Below are 23,199 nucleotides of genomic sequence, written 5' to 3'. Positions count from 1 at the left end.
TTCTCCCTAGGAATTTTTTTTTTTTTTTTAAGGGGGACTAGATAAATTCTGTGTGTTCATTGTAAGAGTCCACAGAGGGAATTTCCTTCTTTAATTTATAAGAAGAGGAGAAAGAGCAAGGCGAAGAATCAATCAGGAGAGGGCTGTAAAACAAATAATTTATTTCTGAGAACTAAACCTCACTATTTGAAGTTGCTTCGATTTGAGAGAAATCAACTAGTAAGTGGCCCTGTGCAGATTTGTAAGGGAGTAACTACCAAAAAAAAAAAAAAGAAAAGAAAAAAAAGAAAAGCATTCTTTCACTTTCTATTGGGGAGAATTACATCACTGGATACTTTCCTCCAAGAGGGTGATGTTCCTTATGTCTTTTATAATTTTTAGGATCTGTTCCAGATCCTGGAGTGGGTAACACTATTCACAGCTGACAAGAATGGATGGGACATACGTCACCTGTAAACAAAGTCACATCTTCAGGCACAGCTTTCTTGCACCAAATCTTCGGCTGTCCCACTCTCACCTCCTTTCAAAGCACAGGTTTTACCTTATTTCATGGCACCATAACATTTAGGAACTATCATACTTTTTAGGTGTGAAAATAATTTCAAAAGGACAATAAAAATATTACCCAGTAGAAATTTATTCCTCTCTGCTCCACTAGAAATTCTTTAAAGATTCTGTGACACTATTTTTCTTGCGGCATTATTTCACTTGTGCCTTTAGCTGTTTTTCTCCCACCCAAAGACAATGCTTGCCCAAATTCTAGGACAGAGCTATTGCTTCAAAAGACATCATCACGGTTGTCTCTCAATTTTGTTCTCAAACACAGTAAAGGGTTTGGTGGAATTTTGGAGCATGTGCACACACGCGCATGTGTGCAGGGGCAGAGTAAGATAGACTGAGGTCTGACCTGCTAAAAAATAATTACATTTTAGAACTATATTGGTTGACTATTTGTCTTTCCAAACATCGGTCTAGGGGGAAGTGCAAATTCTCATTCTTTTAAATTTATGATTCCATGCTTACCTTACTGAGTGAGTGTAATGTTCCTTAGGATCCCACTTCAATCATTCTCATAAAGTTTTAAGTATTTTCTGATTAAGGAAGGTTCAGGGATCCCATAAATATTTTTACTTATTTTTATTACCTTCTTTTTGATACAGCTGAACAGCTTGTTCCTTTTTCGCTTTGAATTGTTTATGCATGTTAAGCAGATGTCTTCATCGAGCTGTCTATGATGATGTCAAAAGTTTCATAACTAATTCACAATGCATCAGAATGGAAAGAGTAATTATAAATTGTTCCTTCCAGGGTGCCCTCATCTCTGTTGAATGTCACAGGCAAGAATAAATTTATAGCCTTTTTCCTCCATGGAAAAGTTTCTGAGTATGGTAGATAGATGTTTTTGAAGAGTCAAAACCAGTATAAGAAATACGTCATAGATTTTATTTTAAAGGAAAAAAGTAAAATACATCACACAGAAATGGTGTGTGTGTGTGTGTGTGTGTGTGTGTGGAAGACCAGGGGTGGGATGTTATTTTCAGGTCTTCAGTTGGAAGGCATCTGACCAGCAACAATCATTACTATTGTAATGATCAGAATTACTATTAGGGGGCATTGAACTGTATTCAGTTGATTCCTGGTATGATTAGCTTTGGAGGACAAGAAATCTCTGACAAGGTACATATGAGGCTGAGAAGGTCAGTTAAAGGTAAGATCAGCCTCTTTGTGGAAGGTTGCGACTAAAAGAAAAAAATAATGAAAGGCCATTTTGTTCTTTGTATTCTATGTGTTTTGAGGTCAAGGAAGAGCAAGAGAACCTAGCACTGGACGTGAGACTGGCAGGACAGTCACAAGCCTGCTTTCTAATCTCGCTGGATGGTTAAGGTAACAGAATGAGGAGATCATGGGGGAACAGTGGTGAGGCGGTTTGGGGAATATTCTAGATGGGCTGTCCAGGTCACAAAGACCCCTCTCCCATTTTTTTGGATGGGTCACACATTTCCAGACATGTTTGCACTATGTGATCATCTCCCTCTCAAAGTCCGTAACCATGATTCTTTGAGCCAGGTCTGGCCCCCTGAGTTTAGTTGGACCCATCAGATTCTCTTGTCCTGCTATTCAGAATTGGGACTTAAAGACAAGCATCTAGTTTTTTTATGTACCTGGAACAGAAAAATGTGAGCTCAGGAAAATCTGGGGTAGCTTGTACTGACCATTAGGATTGGAGACCCTGTGATCTATGGTCTATAGAAACAGAGAAGGGTTAAAACGATGCTTAGGGGAAAATAAAACAAAACAGAAAAAAAGATAGAGGGAGGGTGCTCCTTTTCTAGTCCCATTATATTAGCTTTGGTGGCATTTCAGCCCTTGACTTCCAGAAGATACTCTAGATTCTCTTTTTGCTTAAGTTAGAAAATCTTGTTCTCTGTTACTCGCAACCATGATCAGTTCATTGATGACACACCCCAAATATCTGCCCCACTAACCCACCATTATACATTTGTCCTATTGGTTTGGGGTCATATGTTTTGTTAAAGTCCATATACACCTGTTAGGAAGGGTGTTACTGAAACAAGTATCACATAGGACCAGGCCTGGTGTAGATTGTGAAAGACTTTAGGTCATTTACATGACTTCCCAGATATATTTCCATACTTTGGTGACAATGCCTGTTGAGTAGGGGTTTAAGTACAAAGGTTGATGTTTTCAGAAAACCTTTGGATTATCTTCTCTCCTCATTAACTCTTTCCTTTCCTATCAATATTTTTAGGGGCTCTCCCAAATGCCACATGAAAGAGTGGGCTTAACTGAGGATAATCCACAGCTTCTGCTCCAAGAGCCACAGTCACTAATCAGTGAACAATAAGGGCAAACGTTTGGCTCTACAGTCAGGAACTTTCTCTGGTATGGGAGGTTCACAGGATGTGTCTTTTTGTTTTGTTTTGTTTTGTTTTTGACAGCATGCTTTTTGGTCTCAGACCTTTTCCCCTCTCCCTGCCTCTACTACCTACCTAGTTTCCTTCTATCAGAGTGAGCTAGACTTTAGCATCCCTTGGGGGAAGGGGAGAAGTTTTAGAGTGGTCTCATTGACCTCAGCACCCTACCTTAGTCAATCTGTGCAGAAGCAACGATGATTTAAGCAACCAGCTACAGGCTTTTCAAAGCCATTGCCATGCACTGTGGAGTCCCGTGAGGTTATTTATGTCTATTGTTCGGTGATAGTGTACCTCCTGACCTTTCACTGGAGGAGTCCTGCTGATGGATTGATAGGAAGGAATGTTTTTGAGGGAGGGAAGTGGTGCCCGAATGGAGGAGATACAGAATCGAAAATGTGAAACTCTATTTTGCACTACAAACAGGTGATAAATAAAACTGAAGGGAGAGTCTGATCAGATCTTCTCTCAGTCAAGGCACATTTGTCCATCTGTACTTGGGGTCTGCTTCCTGGTGAAACACATAACCACACTTCTCCTTCTCTGTCCTGACTCCCACACTGATCACAATCCATATGAACCTATTAAAGGGCTTCTACCAAGCTCTCTTGGAGACTGAACTCCTGCCCCAACCTGTGTCGCATCATTCCTCGCAAGACCTAGACTCCTGATCATTTTTTGAGACCAAGACTAGAAGAAGACTGTAAATTTACAGAGAGAGGTGAAGGTGACTCAAAACTCAGTTGAAAAAAATACATACCCCAGCCCAAGAGATAATACCAGCGCAGGTGCTGCTCCTCGGTGAACACGGCCACCACGATGAGGGTGTGCAGATAGATTCCTTCACAGAGCATCCAGAAATAATTGCATGCCATCATGTACTGGTGAAAGAAATGCAAAATCTTGCAGCTCAGCTGTCAGAAAGAAAGGGAAGAAGTCAGTGGAAGGTATTGGCAAGAGTGTGACTGTGAACAGAGGGTAAATGTTAATACGAACCAAAGGATTTGTATTCAGCCTGTCCCAGGCATCTGTGGACATGTGCCTTCCTCTGTCCCCACAAATCAGAATGACAGTGCATAGACCATTAGTATTGCATTCATATTACAGGTAAACAGCTATTTAGGGCAATGGAAGCCATGTCCTCAAAGTGTTCTTTTCCTGTTACATTCTGGTGACTTATATAGACTCAACAGGTTGATTTCCCTGCATTGTTTCTGAGCCTATAGTTTTTGAGCATCCAAGGATTTTTCACATGACTTTTATGGCCCCTTTTCTGTGGCCAATGAGGCGAATAACCCAGAAATTGTTCATGATGCTCCTAAAGTCCATTGATCTGTTGATGATGTCTCGTTAGCAATACAGAGGAGAGAACCAAGTGATAAATTTCTCATGTAGGAGCCAGGACCTATGCTGAACCCATCTGATGTGAGTGATTTTATTTTCATATGGGAGGCTTAGCTTCTAAGTTGGGATCCACATGTTTGGTGCACAGAGATTAGGAATAGATCCTTGTTTAGTACTAAGTGTAGAGGAAGGAACCACATCTCTGGGGAATCAGATCCGGTACATATAGTCTGTATAGAAACAATTATTGCTTAAACTGCATAACAGAACATCCTAAATTATTTCATAGTCACCTTTAGAATAGGTCTTCTCATTTTGGTACCACAAATATTTTGGACTAGATGATTTATTGTCATTCTTATGAGGTGCTGTCCTATGCATTGTTGGGCACTTAGCCTCATTCCTGACCTCTGTCCATTAGACACCAGTAACAGCCCTTACCCATTCGTAATATCAAAAATGTCTCCAGACATTTCCAAATATACTCTGGGGAGCAAAATGTTCCTGGTTGAGGAGCGCTACCCTAAGATATTTAACTGCGCTTAACTCTCTGTAGCAACAACGACAACAACAACAGACGTTAGGTTTTAGAGATGATTTTTTGCATTATTACTTTGCCAACTTCTCTGCTTTACATCATGTTGCTCCCTATTGCATTTTGAATCTGACTGATTTCAGGCTTTCTTTTTTACAAAGTAAGAAAGCCATAACATCACTTTCAGCACTGCACTAACCTTTTCAGGACTGCACATTTCTATTTAATGCATAGCCGTAATAATTTATTTACTGAGAATCCAATGTGCTCAATCCTTCTGGGACTCATAGAACATAGGAAAATGCCAGCTGGGTTCACAAGAAAGCAAATACTGCATTTTTCAGAGACAGAAGCAACTTCTGATTCTGACCAAAGTGGAAGAGCAGTGCACAGAATTCAAAATATCAGGTGACCCAAAATAATTTATATTTGGCTTAGGAAGGCACTGACTTTTCTTTTTTTGTTTTTTCCTCTATCTGAATATCTTCCTGAGTGGAATTATTTTTTTTATTATTTTTTTTAAAAGATTTTATTTATTTACTTGACAGAGGGAGATCACAGTAGACAGGCAAGCAAAGAGAGAGAGAGGAAAACAGGCTCCCTGCCGAGCAGAGGCCCGATGCGGGACTCGATCCCAGGACCCTGAGATCATGACCTGAGCCGAAGGCAGCGGCTTAACCCACTGAGCCACCCAGGTGCCCCCTGAGTGGAATTATTTGATTTAATTTTATATGAGTTTGCATTTGCTAAGCAAATACTTGTCAGGTGCACATGAACTTGAACATATAGCTGAAATAAGAAATGCAGTTGATACTCTGCATTCATTTTGAAGACTACTCTTATTTGAAAGCTCTATGCCTTCTGGGTCGAGAATCCCAGTGTAGAATACTTAGGTGGCTGCCACTCATAGAGGAAGAGAGAGGAAAAAGATAAAGACAATAGACGTGTGCAAAGAGGTGGCTCTTTGTCACCCGGAGAAGTCTGGCTTCATGTTTTATATACAGTCACTTCTCATTATTCACAATAGTTATGTTCTGCAAAGTTACTGCAAAAACTGAATTAGCAAATACTGAGCTATTGTTCCAAAGGGAAATACAGGGTCAGGTTCCTCTAAGCCTCTGGTCTAAATATTTTCATCCACCAATCAATATATAACTTTTAATTTGTTTCTGTTTAAAGAGAACTTATTTATTTTATTTTGTTCATTTACTAACATTGAACTCATGGCTAACAACACTATAACTTCTGCCTGAGGGAGACTCATCTAACATACCTATTTTTTTTTTTTTCTGTTAGATACATCATAACAGTGTTATGGAAGATGTGTTTAGGAAGATGACAGCATTTAGGCATTGCGCTTGGGGATCATTTTAAGTAATTAAATCACTAACAAAAAGCAAAGAAATGTGGAATTAAATAGACTGTGAAAAGGACATTTACACTATGTGAGATGAAATAAGAAGACAGAGTGTTGCCTTGTACAGAATGTGTACATCAAGTGACTCAGTGTTTTTGCTACTCTGTGCATGTCTGTGAATGACCATGAAAACCCTGAGAATATGGATTTTGGACTTACAAGTAAATTTTTAGCAAGTAAGCAAATTTTCAAATATGGAATCTTTGAATAAAGAGGATCATTTGTATTGGTAAGATATTTTTTGAGGCTAAATGGCTCAAAAGTTCACAAAAAGTCTGAAAACCAACAGTCTATTAGTTTTTCCTCCCAATATATCATGGGCATAATTTGATATATCTAGATGATCAAGATGATTATTAAAATTTTTATAAAATTCATCACCACTTAGATCAGTGGTTCATAACTAGGGTTGTTCATCAGTATCACCTGGGGAACACTTACGAAATACGTGTAACTAGACCATAACTCCCTTGTGTATTTTCAAAATATTTTAGGAGTTTCTAATTTAGGTTCCTAGTAAAGAATCACATGCCTGAGATATTCAAGGTCATTCAGGTGCATTCAACAAACATTTATGGAAAACCTATTATGAGACAAGAACTCTAGTATCTCTGTGAATATCAAGATAAATAAGGTATGGTCATATAATCTCTGACTTGATTACAACTCTTCCCTCAAGGATGGAGTAAACCAGGCATTCAACAAAGAGACAGGTCCTCTTGCCTAAGGTTAGTCCTCTCCATCATTCTGGGATGGTTTTCTGCTTAGCAGCATCAGGTAATAAGAGATTAATTCTGAGATTAAATTAGCTAAACAGCTCTTTGACTATTATTCCAGGAAGCAGTCATAATACTATAATTTTGTATAGATTAATGATTTCCTAAATTGCAAGAAATAATCTATATTCAAATGCAACTAGACCACTCCCAAGTAAAACAACAAATGTTCCAAGTCAAAAATATATGGAATTTGTGAATTATGCTCTATTTTATTTTCTTTATTATGGGCAAAAAAGAGATAATTCTGTGAATGATATGTATCCTAAGAAGTAAAAGCAGTACTATCCACTTTGGCTTCAGATGAATTGTATCACCATTCAGTGTCTTCATTATCTGTTTGTATTTCAATAAAATATAAGATTTTTTGAGCAATAATGTCACTATCAAGAGAAGAGATCCTACAGTTTTCTTGATTTAGTATACTCATTAGACAAATCTATGTTTTCATCACATGGCATGAAGAGCCTTTATAGTAATTTGATTAAAAATGGAATTGTAGTTATAGCAAAAAGATTTTCTTTAGTCTAATCAATTAAGTCAACCTCAAAATTTTATGGAATGTTGATGTTCAGTTGCACATTTTATTCCAATTATATCTCCCAACCACACTTAAGAATAATTCTTCTCATCTGCATAGCATAGAAAATAATGTGTGTCAGTGTTTTTAAGAACAATTCAGTGGAGACACCTAGGTGGCTCAGTTGGTTAAGCATCTGACTCTGGGTTTCAGTTCAGGTCATGATCTCAGGGTCGTGGGATCAAGCCCTGTGTCAGGGTCCATGCTCAGCTCGGAGTCTCCTTGGGATTCTCTCTCTCCCTTCCTCTGCCCTTACCCATGACCATTTTCTCTCTCTCTCTCTCTCTCTCAAATAAATAAATAAATCTTTAAACAAAAACATTCAATGGGGGAAAGAATGCCTCCATAAGAAAGCTGCCTTGGAATTTTTTGGCTTTTTAGAAAAGACCAACCTAAGAACAGGTGGTCAATATTTTGAGGTGTTCTTTGATTGTGCTGGGGACAAGGGAAGGATTTGGGGATAAGAAGTAGAAAGGAAATCAGCACTGATCTATGGAAGCAATTCAGGTAACAGTAGGTCACAGCCTATATCCTACTTTTAAGCCATTGAAGAATCTACCATGAACCATTCTTGGTACCTTTGCCCTATGGGTATGTTACCAGGTCTGAAAGGGAGCTAGGGAATACCATCTCACTTCTCAGAACTCACTCCACCATCTTCGAAATGTCTGATATGTCACATAATTTCATTTCTTTAGTTTAAGACTATTTCCTTATTAAAATGCCATACCTCTGGAAAGGATTACACATTTAATCCTATCATTCATAGAAACCTTAGAGTGGAAGGACTGAAGACATTAAAGGGAATGGGAATGGAGAACCATAGGAAATGCAGATGTGGAATGTGGCATAACAGATACTTCTTACTCTTGGACTGGATTACAGGCGTTAGGTTGGAAGATTAAAGTCGTCAAACAGCAACCATACTCCCAAGAAACCTAGAGTCTTGAAGGCCCAGAGAAGTGCTGCCAAAGGTAAGCTTTCTATACTGGAAATCTTTGGCAAGGGCCAAGCCAGTGCATATTTCGTTCACATAATATATTATATATGTGACAAAAAACTCTTCTCTTCTACAAAATACTTGCAATTTCTGCCTTTCATTGGTAAAATGAAGTATCAGGTGAACAGGTCCAGCTTCTTATTAATTCTGTCAAGTCAAAGCTGCCAGGTTTGTTATGTTTTAAAGTAGAAAGTTTAAAGTTTCCTCTAGGTTCAGAGTGATTTCCAGTGATTAAGCATGATTATTTATGTTTCCCTGAAGCTTCAAAAAAGGTTTCTCATCAGTTCATTTTAGCACAGAAGGAAGGGTGCAAAGTTATATTTACTTGAGCCAGGGAAGAAGAATCGATAAGTCAATCTAGATATTTTGCTCGAAGGAAAAGACATTTTTAGAAATGCTGTTTAATAAAGAATTGTGGTCTACATTGGTTAAATTTGCCAGGTTAATTTTTTATTATATTTTACTTAATGGACATTTAGATTACATATTAAGTGAACATGTAATTGCTATTAAATATGTGTCTACTTGATCATCTTTTTGTCTCTGCAGTTTCTCCTATCTGGACCCTCAGAATTTAAACCCAATAACATTTATTTATTTATTTATTTATTTATCTTTTTAATTATCTGTTATTCATGAGAGACACACAGAGAGAGGCAGAGGCAGAGGGAGAAGCAGGCTTCTTGCTGAGCAGGGAGCCCGACACGGGACTCAGTCCCAGGACGTTGGGATCATGATCCGAGCTAAAGGCAGATGCTTAAGCATCTGAGTGATGCAGGCGCCCCAACTCAATAATATTTATACAAAAGGTGAGCAGTAGATGCCAATTAAATCTAAATGAATATGGTTTTGGGTAGTGTTTATAATGTTGTTCACTAAAAATATTTTGATACCTACTTTGATTTTTTTCTCAGGTATCAAAATAAGAGCTGCTTAATCAAGATTTGGCAAATAAATTCCAGAGTCCTTTTTTCCTAACAGACCTATGGTTCTTGCAAATGTCTGAAGGAGTCAGGCTATTGACATCAATAAAAAACCTACAGTGCTGGGCAGGATCCCTGTTAGGGGTGCCCCCCTGAGTCTCTGCCATGTTCTTCTAAGTTTTGATATCTTTAGAAGTTAGCATTCCCAACATCAGCAATTCCCTGTCCTTTATACCCTATGGCCCTGTTAAAGCAGTTCCTTTTCTTTGCACAGAAGTCTTCAAGCTGGGCATACAAAGTCTTCTTTCTGAAAACACTTCCAATTTTCATGATTTGTAGTTTATCTTAATACATTCCCTGGCTTGAGATAATGGTAAAATAACATATTTTAAAATATAGTCACCTATAAACCTGGTAGTTTAATTTTGATAATATACCTCCTTTTTACTCTGTCACAGTGGTTCACATTTTTCAATTATTTACACCGCATGCAAATCATCCAGAACTTTTCAAGGCCTTTGAGCTTATTACATGTAAAATCCATAATCATTTTTTTCTCATAAAGGAGAGATGCAAGACTTATTTATCAGCTGAGTTCAATTGCATGTGACAGGAAGACGGATGCTCTCTATTGAAGTACTATTTATGTATGCAGTTGAAACATTTTTCTACAATGGCCATCGTTATATGAGACCTATTTAAAAGTATGTCTTTTGCTGCTTCCCTTATCATTTCAATTAAAAGAAAACAAGGTTTTGTCTGAGTCAAATATGCTCAGTATCTCTTCTAACCACCCCATCATTCCAAATAGCACTTCTTTAGAAAACAGAAAATCAAAAGAAAACATGCTCTCAAATGATTGAAAAAGGTCCTACGTTATGGGGCCTTTCATCAGTCTGCCCCCTATCTGTGAGAAGGAATTTTGATTTCAGGATCATTTTGAAGTATTATTATTGGAGAAGGGTTTCCATAATTAGCTTTTGGTTTTACGTGAAGAAGTTTACAAGTGTTCCCGTTCTCTGTGATATGATGGGAAGTGTGCGTTTATTTCTCATTCATAATAAACACTACTGAACCCAGTTATAAGACCAAAATAAAACAGGAGATACTAGATCAGATGAGATGAGGGATGCTGAGAAGAGTTTTATTTCCCTTACTTAATTATTTGAGGTTGTGAATTGTCTTGAGACATGTCATGAGGGAATGAGGTATCTGAATATTTTGGTAGATAATCAAAGGAAGTGAAATTATTTTACATTTTTAGAGTTAAGGACTTACTTTTTCAATCTTTTCTATTGCTTTTCTTTTCTAAAACAATATCAGTTTTACGAAGTCTCCAAAACAGTATCCATTTTACAAAGTTTCCAAAAAGACTTGGCAAAAAAATTAGTGATGTTATTTATCACTGCCATTTTCTCCCTTTTGTAAGTGGTTCCTTATTATTCTGGAACCTATCTGAAAGCAAGGAACTCAGCACTCCAAGGAGAGATAGTTGCTCAGAAAAACAACTCATCCTCAAACTTTTGTGTGCCTAAGCATTTCTGTAGAGGAAAGTATATTGTAATTGATAGATGATTTAAGGGATGTTTGAGGATAATTTTGGTTATTTGAGAATGTTAGTTTTATAGGCAAATGTTAATATCCAACACAGCTACTATACAACTCCACAATACTGCCTCTCTCTTTAGGCCTTCATTTTAAGGATGATAATCTATAAATTTATAAGCAAAACTTTATATTGTTTTTTAAAGATTTTTATTTTGGGGGGAGAGAGAGAGTGAGAGCATAAGAGGGGGGAGGGTCAGAGGGAGAAGCAGGCTCCCCACTGATCAGGGAGCCCAAAGTGGGGCTCAATCCCAGGACCCTGGGATCATGACCTGAGCCAAAGGCAGAAGCTTAACCAACTGAGCCACCCAGGTGCCCCAAAACTTTATATTCTTTAAATCAATTTCTTTATTAGGTGACTGATCATTTCATGCTGTTAGGAATGTTATGTTTCCCTAACATATCAACCATTGGACTACATTCCAAATGTGCAGAGTTTAGAGGGAGAAATGAGAATGTTTCTCTGGAATGTGATATATTTATATCAAAGGTAGCTTACATCTGGCCTGGTGCCTCATGACCTCAAATTTCAGTTTTCAGTGAAGATTTTCACTTTCTTATTTTCTTCATAGGTTTTTCCTGCCTATTGTATGTCTGCTTTTCAGGCTAGCATTTAACTTGCTCTAGTCATAGGACTGTAAATTTTCGTTTCTTGGGTGTTTTTATTTCTAAATGTTAATTTCTAAATCCCCAAGGTCTCTTTATCTTCCTACGAGGGAGATTTTTTGATTACTTTTTTCAGGGCAACTTCTCTTTAGAGCTTTTGGGGGAGCTGCAGTAGTGCTACCCCAGAGAAGTTTTTCTGTGTCATTCACAGTTATCTGAGGATGTTATGTGAATCAGGAAAAACTGGAAAGGGTTTCTTCCAGTTTCTCTAAGAAAACATGACATACTGGGCCCAGGTGCAATGGAAGAAGTATTTTATACTTTCAGAGTCAATGTGGGGTTTCCTCTGGAAAAAGCAGTCAGGGCTGTAGGGGCAATGCTGTCTCCTGTGAATGACTGCTTGGATTAGGACTTTATCTATGTTCTAATCACTTCCACACAGACCACCAGGGTTGGTTACAGGTGAAAACTGCGATGAAACCATCCAGAAAAACTAGGAAATGGGGAGGAGTGGTGAGTAAAAATGTAGAGAAAAAAATCCTTGTGGGAGAGAGGTAGGTTAATCACAACTAAAAGCCAAAACAAAAAGGATTCCGATCTTCTGGCTGATTTTGTTGGAGTCTGTTAAGTTTCTGGAAATCACATTTTGTTCTTCTGTGAATGTTCCAGAAGATCTGGCCAACAGATATATGTATGTCAACAAGGCACCAGCTGGTTCTGTGTCTCTGGCTTGTTTTGTCTCTTGTATCTACGTGATGTGTAGATCATTCTGTCTTGTATGGGCATAAACTTTTGGGACATGAAGGCTTCATCTCCGTGATCTTCCTTGAATTATTTGGAACTGGAGTGAATGCCACTGTGAATTTTGGGCAAACATTTTGTTTGTCTACCAGGGAGGATGGATTAAATGAGACTGACATTGAGTAAGGTTGGTAATTTCCCCAGCTCTCTTCTATTGAAGTGAGAGGGTTATTTTGATACATGGAGAACTCAAAAGGAATATTGCTTAACTTTTCCTCTCCATCCCTTCATATATCTCACAAGGTTGAAAATGCCCTTTAATCTACTCCTTTAGAAAAAATATTTATTTATTTTAGAAAGGGAAGTGGCAGACTCTGTGTTGAGTGTGAAGCCCTACGTGGAACTTGATCCCACACACTGAGATCATGACTGGAGCCAAAACCAAGAGTTGAATGCTCAACCAACTTGTGCAACCAAAGTGCCCCTAATCTACTCTTTGATATTAAATTCTAAAAGGGATAACTATGGTTTACTTACAGGAATCTGAGTTCCTGAAAGCATTTTAAAATGCAACCCTGCAAATATGTCCAGGTCAAATGTAAATAATGAAAGTATCCATAGTCATTATCTTCCTATCGGGGTGATTTTCTGAAATATTAGGATGCATCAAAATCACTGGCAGAGCCTGTTAAAACACAGGTTCTTGGGCTCTAGCAGAAGAGATCATGATTTAGAAGGTCTAACATGGGACCTGAGATTCTACACTTCTAGGGAGCATGTGGGCATCCTGATGCTGTTGGTCCATGGGCCACTCTGAATGGGTTTAGATTATAGAAGGAAATTCTTCAGTATCTGATTCCTGTTTTGGTTACTCACGGGCCCTCCAGTGCTTATAATGCTAATTATCTGTGTTTCAGTAGAAGCACAATGCAGTGGGGCAAGTCCCGACTTAGATGCACATTTATACTAAAACCTCATGAGGAGGGATCACAGTACTTTTTGTCAAGATGGCAGGGCAGTTGATAAATGAAGGAGCAAAAGGCACTCATATAAACTCAAAAACTGTCTTTAAAGCTAGCTGAATGAAGGAGAAAAATCCCCCAGTCAGAAAGTCAGCATTAAATAACTTTGTAAGGAAGTACTGCAGTCTTTCTCCAGAGGAATTTAAGAATGTAACATTTGCAATTAAATGTGAGTCTGTCAGGCAGTCCTGGGCTGATTTCTGATAAAGCGTCAGAGAAAATGAGCTTGAGTCTATGGAACGGTTGGGATTCCGTGTGTTTAGGGGGAAAGAAGGCACGGGAGATAAAAGTCCCAACTAAGATAAGAATGTTGGAAGATGACCTACAGATTGGCAAAGCAAGCACTCTGGAAGTGTTCAGAAAACAAAGCCACAGGAAACAGAACAGCAGGATGCACCCATGTTGGGGGGAAAAAAAAAAACCACAACTTGTTAAGAATGCAACAGGGGAATACAAATTAACAGCTTGCCACGCTCAAGGGTGTTTCTCTATATGGTATAATGAGGATATTATGTCATTCTTCACTAGAGGTTCTCAAGCCATGACTGACTGAATTTTATTTTCTCAGACCTCGCTGATTTCCGATTTACTAACTTCTGAGTATTCTCTGTATTCTGTTTTTCCACTTAGTCCCTTTTAGATTGAAGCAGTTTTATTTTATCTTATTTATTTATTTATTTATTTATTTTTACAAATGCTCTTAAGTTTCCAAATTTATGCTGTGTCATGCAGAAATGAAACTAGGTGCCCCAGGAGAAAATGACAGTGCTTAAGGCCTACCAACCATGATAACAACTATCATATAAATAACAATAGCTAACATTTGAGAGTTGTTCTGTGCCAGAATGCTCTGAAGATTTTTAGGTGTATCCGTTCATTTAACCCTTGCTAACGACTCTGTGAGGAAGGTGCGATTATCATCGGCACTTTACACGTTAGAAAAGTGAGGTTAAGGACATTGCTTAACGGCGCAGAATAATCTGTACATTAGGTTTAAGAGCTAAGGATTTGAGATCCTGTAAGACCAGTAAGATCAATGCTACAGTACTGGGAGCAATCCCTCTACGTACAAACTGACTGGGCTCCTTAGCCTTCTAGCAATGAACCAACAGAATGTACCACTGCTGGAGGGTACAAAATTCTTTCTATCTCAACTATAAGCTTTTTGAGAGTGAAAACAAATCTGTAAGAAATTCATAATAGCTTAGCTGCAAATGTTGACATGAAGCCTCACTACCTAAACCATCTCACAAGGCACCATTTGTCATCACTGATTTCCTATGAAGAGGAACCACCCAGATTGGCCCGATGAGAGAAAATACAGGTTGGTTGATGTTTTATAGCCATTTTTAGCAATATGTTCTTCAATCCATATAGGAAAGTGGTCTCTTATAAATAACACATTTTAAAGGAAATAAAGAAATCCTCCATACTTCTCTGCACCATATGAACTTGGATAAAATACCACTTACTGGTTTCGATATCTAAATGAAATAGCATAAATGACCAGAGTAGGATATTTCCTTACCACCATTCTCCTGCATTGTCCCTCAAATCCAACATACTTTTTCATTCCCAGTCTAATTTCTTCCATAGGCTACTAAGGTGAATAATGTCAATATATTTTTACCTGCAGTGATCTCTCTCATCTCAAAAACTGCTGTCCCTGTCACCTCTCTCACACTGAGATGCCCTCCCTGGTACCAGCCTCCTCTGGACTGGGTATGAGGAGTCCTGTTTCCAACCTGGGTTTCATCTGTCTCTGGTGTCTCAGTTCTGGGCATCCATTCCAAACTGAGCTTCCTACAACTAGGATGAAGTTCTGACATAGTCTGGTGGCTCAACTGTCCCAAACAAATTAGAATTAGAAGAAATTGTTTTTCACAATTTAGGACTCATTTGACTTTACTTATGTAAGAGGCTACAGAAAATGTGACTGGATGATTTTGACTTTTGAAGTGCAAAGTGCCCAGTTTCCCAGTAAAATCTAATCTCCCTGTATTGTCCCTTTTAGACCTGGAGAAAAAGTGCAGAGAGACATTTCTTTGTAGAAAATGACAAATATGCTGCCAGCTTCCTTTAGATGCAGTAAGAACAATGCTTTTAATTCTGCCTCCTGACTCTCTACATGAAGATCATCAAATAAGCAGATAGAACAAGAAAATGAAATTTTAGATATTATGGAAATGAAATGCTCAAATGACACAAATGACAATGGGCAATTTTCACATCACTCAATAAACTGAGGCTCTATTCAGCCCTTATTTATGCCATGAGTTATTTTGAGTTTAACTTTTTAAAAAAGAATGTCAAGGAATGAAATTCTCACCCTTGGTTTTACAGCAGAGAATCTGCCTAACTTAAAAAAATTTCAAGGAATGAATCTAACTACTTAGATGGGTAAGGGGGGCACAAACCCAAGGGGATTCCCTACTGAGGAGTGAGAACATTGTTTTCTTTTGCCCCCCAAAAATAAACTCTTATAGAAGTAGTACAACAGCATTTGGGAGGATGCAGCCTCCTTTCACAAGAAATAACTTTCTTTTTAATATATTCCCTTGGGCACTGGGAAGGAAAATCTTTTTGCCTCTTAACTGCTGATTCAGTGACCTGAGAATTGGGTCAAAATGAAAAAAAAATAGTCCACAACTCTGCTTTCAGTTTGCTTAAGAGAAAAAGTATCTTTAAATTATATATATATATATATATATATATATATATATATATATATGACACATACCTGAATCATAGGTAAATGGAATGCTGATAAAAATGCCTTAATTTATGGCTGCAGTTATATATTTTTTGTTAGTTATCATTTCAATTGATATGTGTAATTTGACAATGTCCAATAATTTCCCTTTTTCAAAAATTTCTTGTGGGTTTGGTTTTTGGTTTTTTGTCTTTTGTTGTTGTTGTTTTTGGTGGGAGCCTTTTCTTGGGTTTTTCTTTAATATCTCCACTCTTCTTGGCTATGGAGAACCTTAATCTAAGTTTCCTGGAATGTCACTTTTTCAAGAAAAATATATTTTAAATAATTTAGTTAAAGTACATTTTAAATATACAATTTTGCATGTGACTTAGTAATATATTGATGACCTGATTCTCAGTGTTGAGACGTTATTTTGTCTGGCTCTTTAGAGATGGAGAACTTTACCCTTAGGAAAGATGGGGCTTTCCTACTTAAACTTTTCCTACTTCTTCTTTATCCCCTATAAATTTAATTATATTACAACAGGGAAATTTCTCCTTTCTTGATGCCTGGATTTATGGTTTCAACTGCAGTTCACTTTCAGAGTCTGCTGGATGGGAAGCAATACTTAATAAATTGGGCCTCTATGAACCCATTTATAACAGAATATCTATTTTCAAGTGGAGCTATAACACAGATTTTAAGACCTTTGTCTCTCTTGGAAATAAACAGTTCAAGGTTGAGTATCATATAAGACATCCTACTCAAGGGTTCTTTCTTGCCCTTTGTTGAACTTTGTTTGCTTAGACAGAGCAGCCCTGAGTTGTTTGCATATGAGAAAAGATTTAGCAAGATCCCACTGGAAAACAATGACTGTTGCAAATAGAAAACATACTAAACACAAATGACATCGTTTTGGGGGGCCAAGTGCATTATGCTTCACAACTTGCAAACATGAATTAATTTTTGTCATTGTAGCCATTTCTTTTTAGCCAACACTATTTGTATGTATTTGGTAAACAGGGCAAATTTCCAAATTTTGTCTTATGGAATAAAAAGACTTTTGGAAATGTGAAAGGGGGCACAGGGTGTTCACACATTATGACTGTTTCCTGTTTCCCACTGTCAGTGGCTTATTATTGGTGGCTTATTTTCATTTTGTCAGCCCTCAGAGGAGACGAGGCTTCTCTTTCAGGCACACAGACTTTTTGCTCCTTTGTTTTCCATTAAAAAAAAATTACAAACACTTGGAAATAGGTAAACAAAGGGCTGAATCCCTCATGTATGGTTATGAGACATAGGAAACTGTTTCCACATGAGGTGTGGTCCATTTCTAGGGATTATCATAAATAGCGATGTTCCCCAAATGCTATGAAATTCAGTTTAGCTTAAAGACTAAAATTTGAGTTTGGGGCACCCAATAAACACTTGATTGATTGGATTAAATTCTACCTTTCAAGATTTTACAATTTTGTTTCCTAGGAAGTTTGTTCTTGGATAGCTTAAGTCATAATTCTGTTAGGTTAACAATATATTGATTGGCAGAACCAGGTGTTAGTCATGCCATAAAGATAAGCTTCTTTCCTTTTTTTCAAACTTAGGTCACTGAGAGTCCCTAATGTGTGCAACAGAGCCAACCTCACTCTTCTATAAGAAAGCTTACTCTTAATTTCTCTGTCTCCTCTATGCTCACACTTCTCTTCTCCCAGGAGATCAGCTGCCTTGTAGTTGAACTGGGTCCCTAGACATCTGCTTACAGGCTTTATTATAGGTTTCCAAGTAATAGAGAAGCTGCAAGGCAAAGTCAGGTTGACCTGGTGGTGGCTAGCAGGCAGGTGTGCATGGTGACTGGCCAAGTATACAGGCACGTCTGCCCCTAAAGTATCCTATGAAAGTGAAAACATCCAGTGATAAACTCATGAGCTGTTAAGAGCAATGAGTAAACTAATAGATGAGTTAGGGAAGCCAAGTGCAGAGACCAAGGGCATTAGTTACAGGGCAAGAGTTAGCAATCACTTGTGAGCAATCACTTGCAATATTGTGCCCTTGGGAATTTTTAAAAGCTTTATGCTTCTTTTGGGACTCCAAGACAAGTTCTTGGAAGTAAGCAGGGCAGTTTTTATTTTTCTTGTTGATGGATAAGGTTAAATGGCTTCTGTAATTCAATAGTGAATCTGAAAGAATCCTGAATTTAGACTATTTAGGGAAGATAGTATGTTTAGTATGGTCTTACAATGGACGAAAAGCCCCTTCACCCTACGAGCCTCTAGAGAGTGGGCTGTGGAATGATACAGGAGATGGGTAGGAGACCCCCACAAAAGTGATGGGAGAAAGCCTTCTCAAGAATTTACAATACTTCATAATGTGACCACTGAGCACTGCATTGATTCTTTAATGACTCAGTGCCATTTCCTGGCCTCCTCCATACAGATAGTAACTTTTTCAGGATTTCCACACTTAATGGGGTATGGGAAACCAAAACTTTGAATCTTTTTTGCTGAGAAATGCTTAGTTAATTGCTTCTACATCTTAATAGGAGTTAGCGTCCCTAATTAAATATATGTATTCAATTATGGACAATTACCACTTTGGAATGGCTCAGCCCATTTCTTTCTTTCTTTCTTTCTTTCTTTTTTAACTTTTTAAAAAATTTAAATACAATTAACATATAATGTATTAATGACTTCAGGGGTAGAGGTCAGTGATTCATCAGTCTTATAGAATACCCAGTGCTCATTACATCACGTGCCCTCCTTAATGTTCTTCACCCACTTACCCTACCCCCCACCCCCTCCCTTCCAGCAACCTTCAGTTTGTTTCCTATGATTAAGAGTCTCTTATGGTTTGTCTCCTTCTCCGATTTTGTCTTGTTTTATTTTTTCCTCTCTTCCTCTATGATCCTGTTTTGTTTCTTAAATTCCATATATGAGTGAGATCATATGGTAATTGTCTTTATCTGATTGACTTATTTCACTTAGCTTAATACTCTCTAGTTCCAACCACTTTGTTGGAACTTTTTTTTTTTTTTTTTTTTTGGATTGAGGCTATTTCTTTAAGAACAATTCTTCCTAAGGAAATAAATCAAGAGCACAATGTGGTATATAGAAGAGAGGACGGGCTTCTGAGTGAGACATGTCTGGGTTTGAGTCCCATCTCTAAATAACCACAGGACAGAGGACCCGTCCCTTCACTGAATCTCAGTGTACTCAGTTAATAACGGGAATAATATCCATCCTTTGCTGGAGTCTTGGGAAGACTAGATGAAATGAAATTATTTTTATTGAAATCAGTTGACATTAAAAAAGAAAACTCATTGGGGCACCTGGGTGGCACAGTCGGTTAGGCCTCTGCCTTCAGCTCAGGTCATGATCTCAGGGTCCTGGGATCGAGCCCAGCATCAGGCTCTCTGCTCAGCAGGGAGCCTGCTTCCCGCTCTCTCTCTGCCTGCCTCTCTGCCTATTTATGATCTCTCTCTCTTTGTCAAATAAATAAATAAAATCTTAAAAAAAAACATAAAAAAGAAAACTCATGAAGATAAACCCATTGGATCACATTTTGCAGGTAAGCTAAGAAAAGATGCCATGGTTTTAAAATATGGACCATAATATCCTTCTAAATACATTCACACTGCAAAAATGATTAGCAGTGTGGATTTGTTAGAAGCCAAATTAAGCTGCTTTCCCATGCCATGCCACTGTCACGCAGGATGCATGCTCTGGGCAGATTTCACGCATTTTTGTCTTTGGGTTGGCAGAGCTGTCAAACGCCAGTTTTGAAAGATGAGGCTATCTACAGATGCTTGCATAACACAGTTAAGCAGAGAAACAAAAATGAAAATATCCCTTGGTCATTCACTGGGTGCTAGATAGCTTCTGTTTGTGCTTTCAGATGCACTCTTCACCCTGCTCCCACCGCCCTGGGCCCAGAGAAACCCATCTGTACATCTCTACCAGGGCATCCTTGTCCTCTGGTTTATGACTGAGCTCAGTCAATGGGGATCAACAGCAGAGATTGGGAGAAGACAGTGACTAAGCTCAGGGTATTTAAAACCTTTTCAAGCCATACAGACATAAAATATGACAGTATTTATATGGCTTATCAGGTAGATACATAGCTACTTATAGCTCAGTTGGCTGGCACAAGCCCAGCCCAGTGCCAGGACACGAAGGGGATTCCTATATAGGCTTACCTGTAACTGATTAGTGACACACTGAGGCATTGCCTTAGTACACCTCGTATTACCTATATTCATAAAATGTGCTCAGTAAACTTCCCATAGATGTGAATACATTTTTTGTTAGTAGTAAAAAGTCTTGATTTGTTGTACAATTCTTACTTGGTTATGACTGAATTATTCCCAACTCTTTACTACTGCATATAGCAATTAGTTCCAATAACTGGATAGAAATGATACACCATGCTTTTTGCAAAACTCAACTGTAAAAGTCAGTATGATCACACCTGTAGCTCTCTAAGTCAGACAAATAGCATCACATTCACTATTTACAGGGACTAGGTCCTTAAGAATAAATCACGAATGAATCATGCAATGCTTACAGGATCCCTTCTCACAAGCTCTCCATTGGGTACGACTTCAACCAGGTGGATGATGATAATCATGGAATTCAGAATGTAAGTCAGAAACATATTCTTGTGCAGAGTCACCCTTTGACAGCCAAGGCTCCTGGAAGAAAATGTAACAGAAAGCATTATCTAGTGCCAAAATGTTGAAGTACCTGGAAAAAAAGTTTTGGTAATATTTGTAATATTTCCTTTAACAATAGGTGAGAGTTCTGTAGAAATAAGTGAGGCTGGTCCCAGCTTAAAGGCTCATCACCACTTTTCTGCCTGATTTTTAAAAACAGTTTCCAGTCACGGAAGCTCCTAGTTTTCAGCCCTCAGCATGACTTCATACAATAACTCAAAGAGTGAGTGATAAAATCACTTTTAATTATAGCAAATGTCATGAAATTAATTAAGAGAAGGACTCTTACAAGAGAAGCCATTAGGGTTGGGAGGGTGCTTCTGATGAAAAGTCGAATATTCATTGATGTAACCAGGCAGAAATCGTGTGGCAAATGGGATAACAGAGCATGAAGTCAGAACCAAGGCTGCCCTTGACAAAGTACTGAATTTGTGTCCTTGACCGATCCCAGACTTTATTAAATCTCCATCATTCTTCTCTTTTGCCATTTCTTCTATCATTTTCTTATTTCTCATATTCCAACTAGAATCAATTCTGTGGTTCTCCCTTTCCACATCCTCCTGATGGTGGAGCTCAGACACAGTCAGAGAATTCTAAATAGGCTCAAATTTGATCTCATTAGAAGGCATATTGTGGTTTCCCTCTGAGGAAACCCATCCAAGTTCTGCCGATTATTGGCATAGCCATTTCCCACCTTTTGGGTACTAAACAATTTGTTTGATTTTTCATTCCTCTCTCCTCCACTTCATAAGCTTGTACATATGTATTTGTGTGAATGAGCACATAAATAAACATTAGTTTGAATATCCTATTTTACTTTTCGATGCAAATAGAGAGAACCCTGTAGGATGGCTATAACAAAATTGGAATGATTATCCTTGATGAACAAAAATCTTGCATTTACCATAATTGATCCTGTCAAAAAATGTTTAACATAATATGAAAATTCAAAACATTCAGTTAATGATGCCAATGATAGATCACAGTAACTATTTCTAAAAAAAATTTTCATGGAAGGAAATTAGGATTCTAGGAATTTTGAAAAGGGAATTCTGGGGAAAGATGAAATATGAGAATGGTCTGGGTTTATTTACAATGCTTTCCTAAATTTCAAATCAAAAGAAAATGTAATTATCTGTAGTAAAAAGTATATTTAAGTAATGAGATCATCTGTTAGGGCATTTTTTGATTATTGTAGCTACATCTTCCAACTTTCAGGAAGCATAGCCATTAGTAAATAGTAAATACAGAATATTTTAAAATTTTCAACTTGTTGATCAGGGATAGAATGCAGAACTTAATATTCAGGAAGGGTTTAGAGAAGAACTTACACACACACACACACATCCATGTACTACTTTATCTGGCAGCAGAAAGCTCTGTTAAACAAACCAAATCTAATTGGTTTTATAATAGTATTATAAAAGTAGGTTGCAAACTTAAGGCTTTAAAAAGAAAAAATTATTTATGCAAAACATCATACCCATTTATCCTGCATAAACTCTTCATTATTGAGACTGCTACATTAAACCTGTGACCTGCCATTTTTCATAGAGTCATAATAGCATTTTATAATTCTTCTCACTGGGGGGCAAGTATCTGTGGTCTCATTATTGGATTCAGCCTGGCTTAAATCAACAGCAGTTGACATGATCCAGAACTAAAGAGTATAGATGGATGCATCAAAGAGCGTCGCTATTCTCATGACTGTTTTTCTTTTGACCAGGTAGAGTTCAATAATCTGCCAATGTACGACATCAGTGTAAAGGACTGGTTAATACTCAAAACTCAAAAATCAAAATCAGAAATATACTTCCTTCGCTTCTAGCTTATTACTCCATCGCCCTCTTGTCCCTGCTTTATTATTTTTTGTTCTTAACACCACCTCCTGACATATCATCTATCTGTTTGTTTGCCTCTTATTTTCTCTGTTTCTGTCACCAGAGTGGGGGTGCTAAAGGAATTCATTCTGTCCACCTAGAAGAGGGTCTGATATCCTACAGGGTTTGATACTCATGTTTTTAAATTAAAAATCTTTACATAAGAGCTGTTTGCTTCTTCATGCTGTGACCAGTAAACAGCTTTCTAGTACCTCAAAGAATTACTTAAATGCTAGATTGTCTCATATCTTATACTTTGTATCATACTGAACACTTGCCAAGTTCTTGCTGTAGGTATTAACTAACTAATATTGAACATTATGCTGTTGTTCAACAGTAGCAAAAACCTCTATCTAGTGCAGTATTATGTACATAATGAGAAAATGATCTGGTTTAAAGCTGGATAAACTGTTAGGTTCCAAAGGAAGAATATGACTAGT

At 37.8% G+C, this 23,199-nt stretch overlaps 1 protein-coding gene across 1 annotated transcript in view; it reads right to left on the bottom strand.

Moving 5' to 3' along the window:
- CALCR (calcitonin receptor) overlaps positions 1 to 23,199 on the bottom strand; it is a 60,670-nt gene that overhangs the window by 15,746 nt on the left and 21,725 nt on the right. Inside the window, exons 6-7 of the mRNA XM_059395748.1 lie at positions 20,732 to 20,858; positions 3,694 to 3,847 (exon numbers count right to left, since the gene is read on the bottom strand). Coding sequence (XP_059251731.1) covers positions 3,694 to 3,847; positions 20,732 to 20,858 — 281 coding nt within the window. The remainder of the gene's footprint in view (positions 1 to 3,693; positions 3,848 to 20,731; positions 20,859 to 23,199) is intronic.

Source organism: Mustela nigripes, chromosome 4 (assembly GCF_022355385.1).
Source record: "Mustela nigripes isolate SB6536 chromosome 4, MUSNIG.SB6536, whole genome shotgun sequence".
In the NCBI taxonomy this organism is placed as follows: Eukaryota; Metazoa; Chordata; class Mammalia; order Carnivora; family Mustelidae; genus Mustela; species Mustela nigripes.
This window is presented reverse-complemented; position numbering and strand designations above follow the sequence as displayed.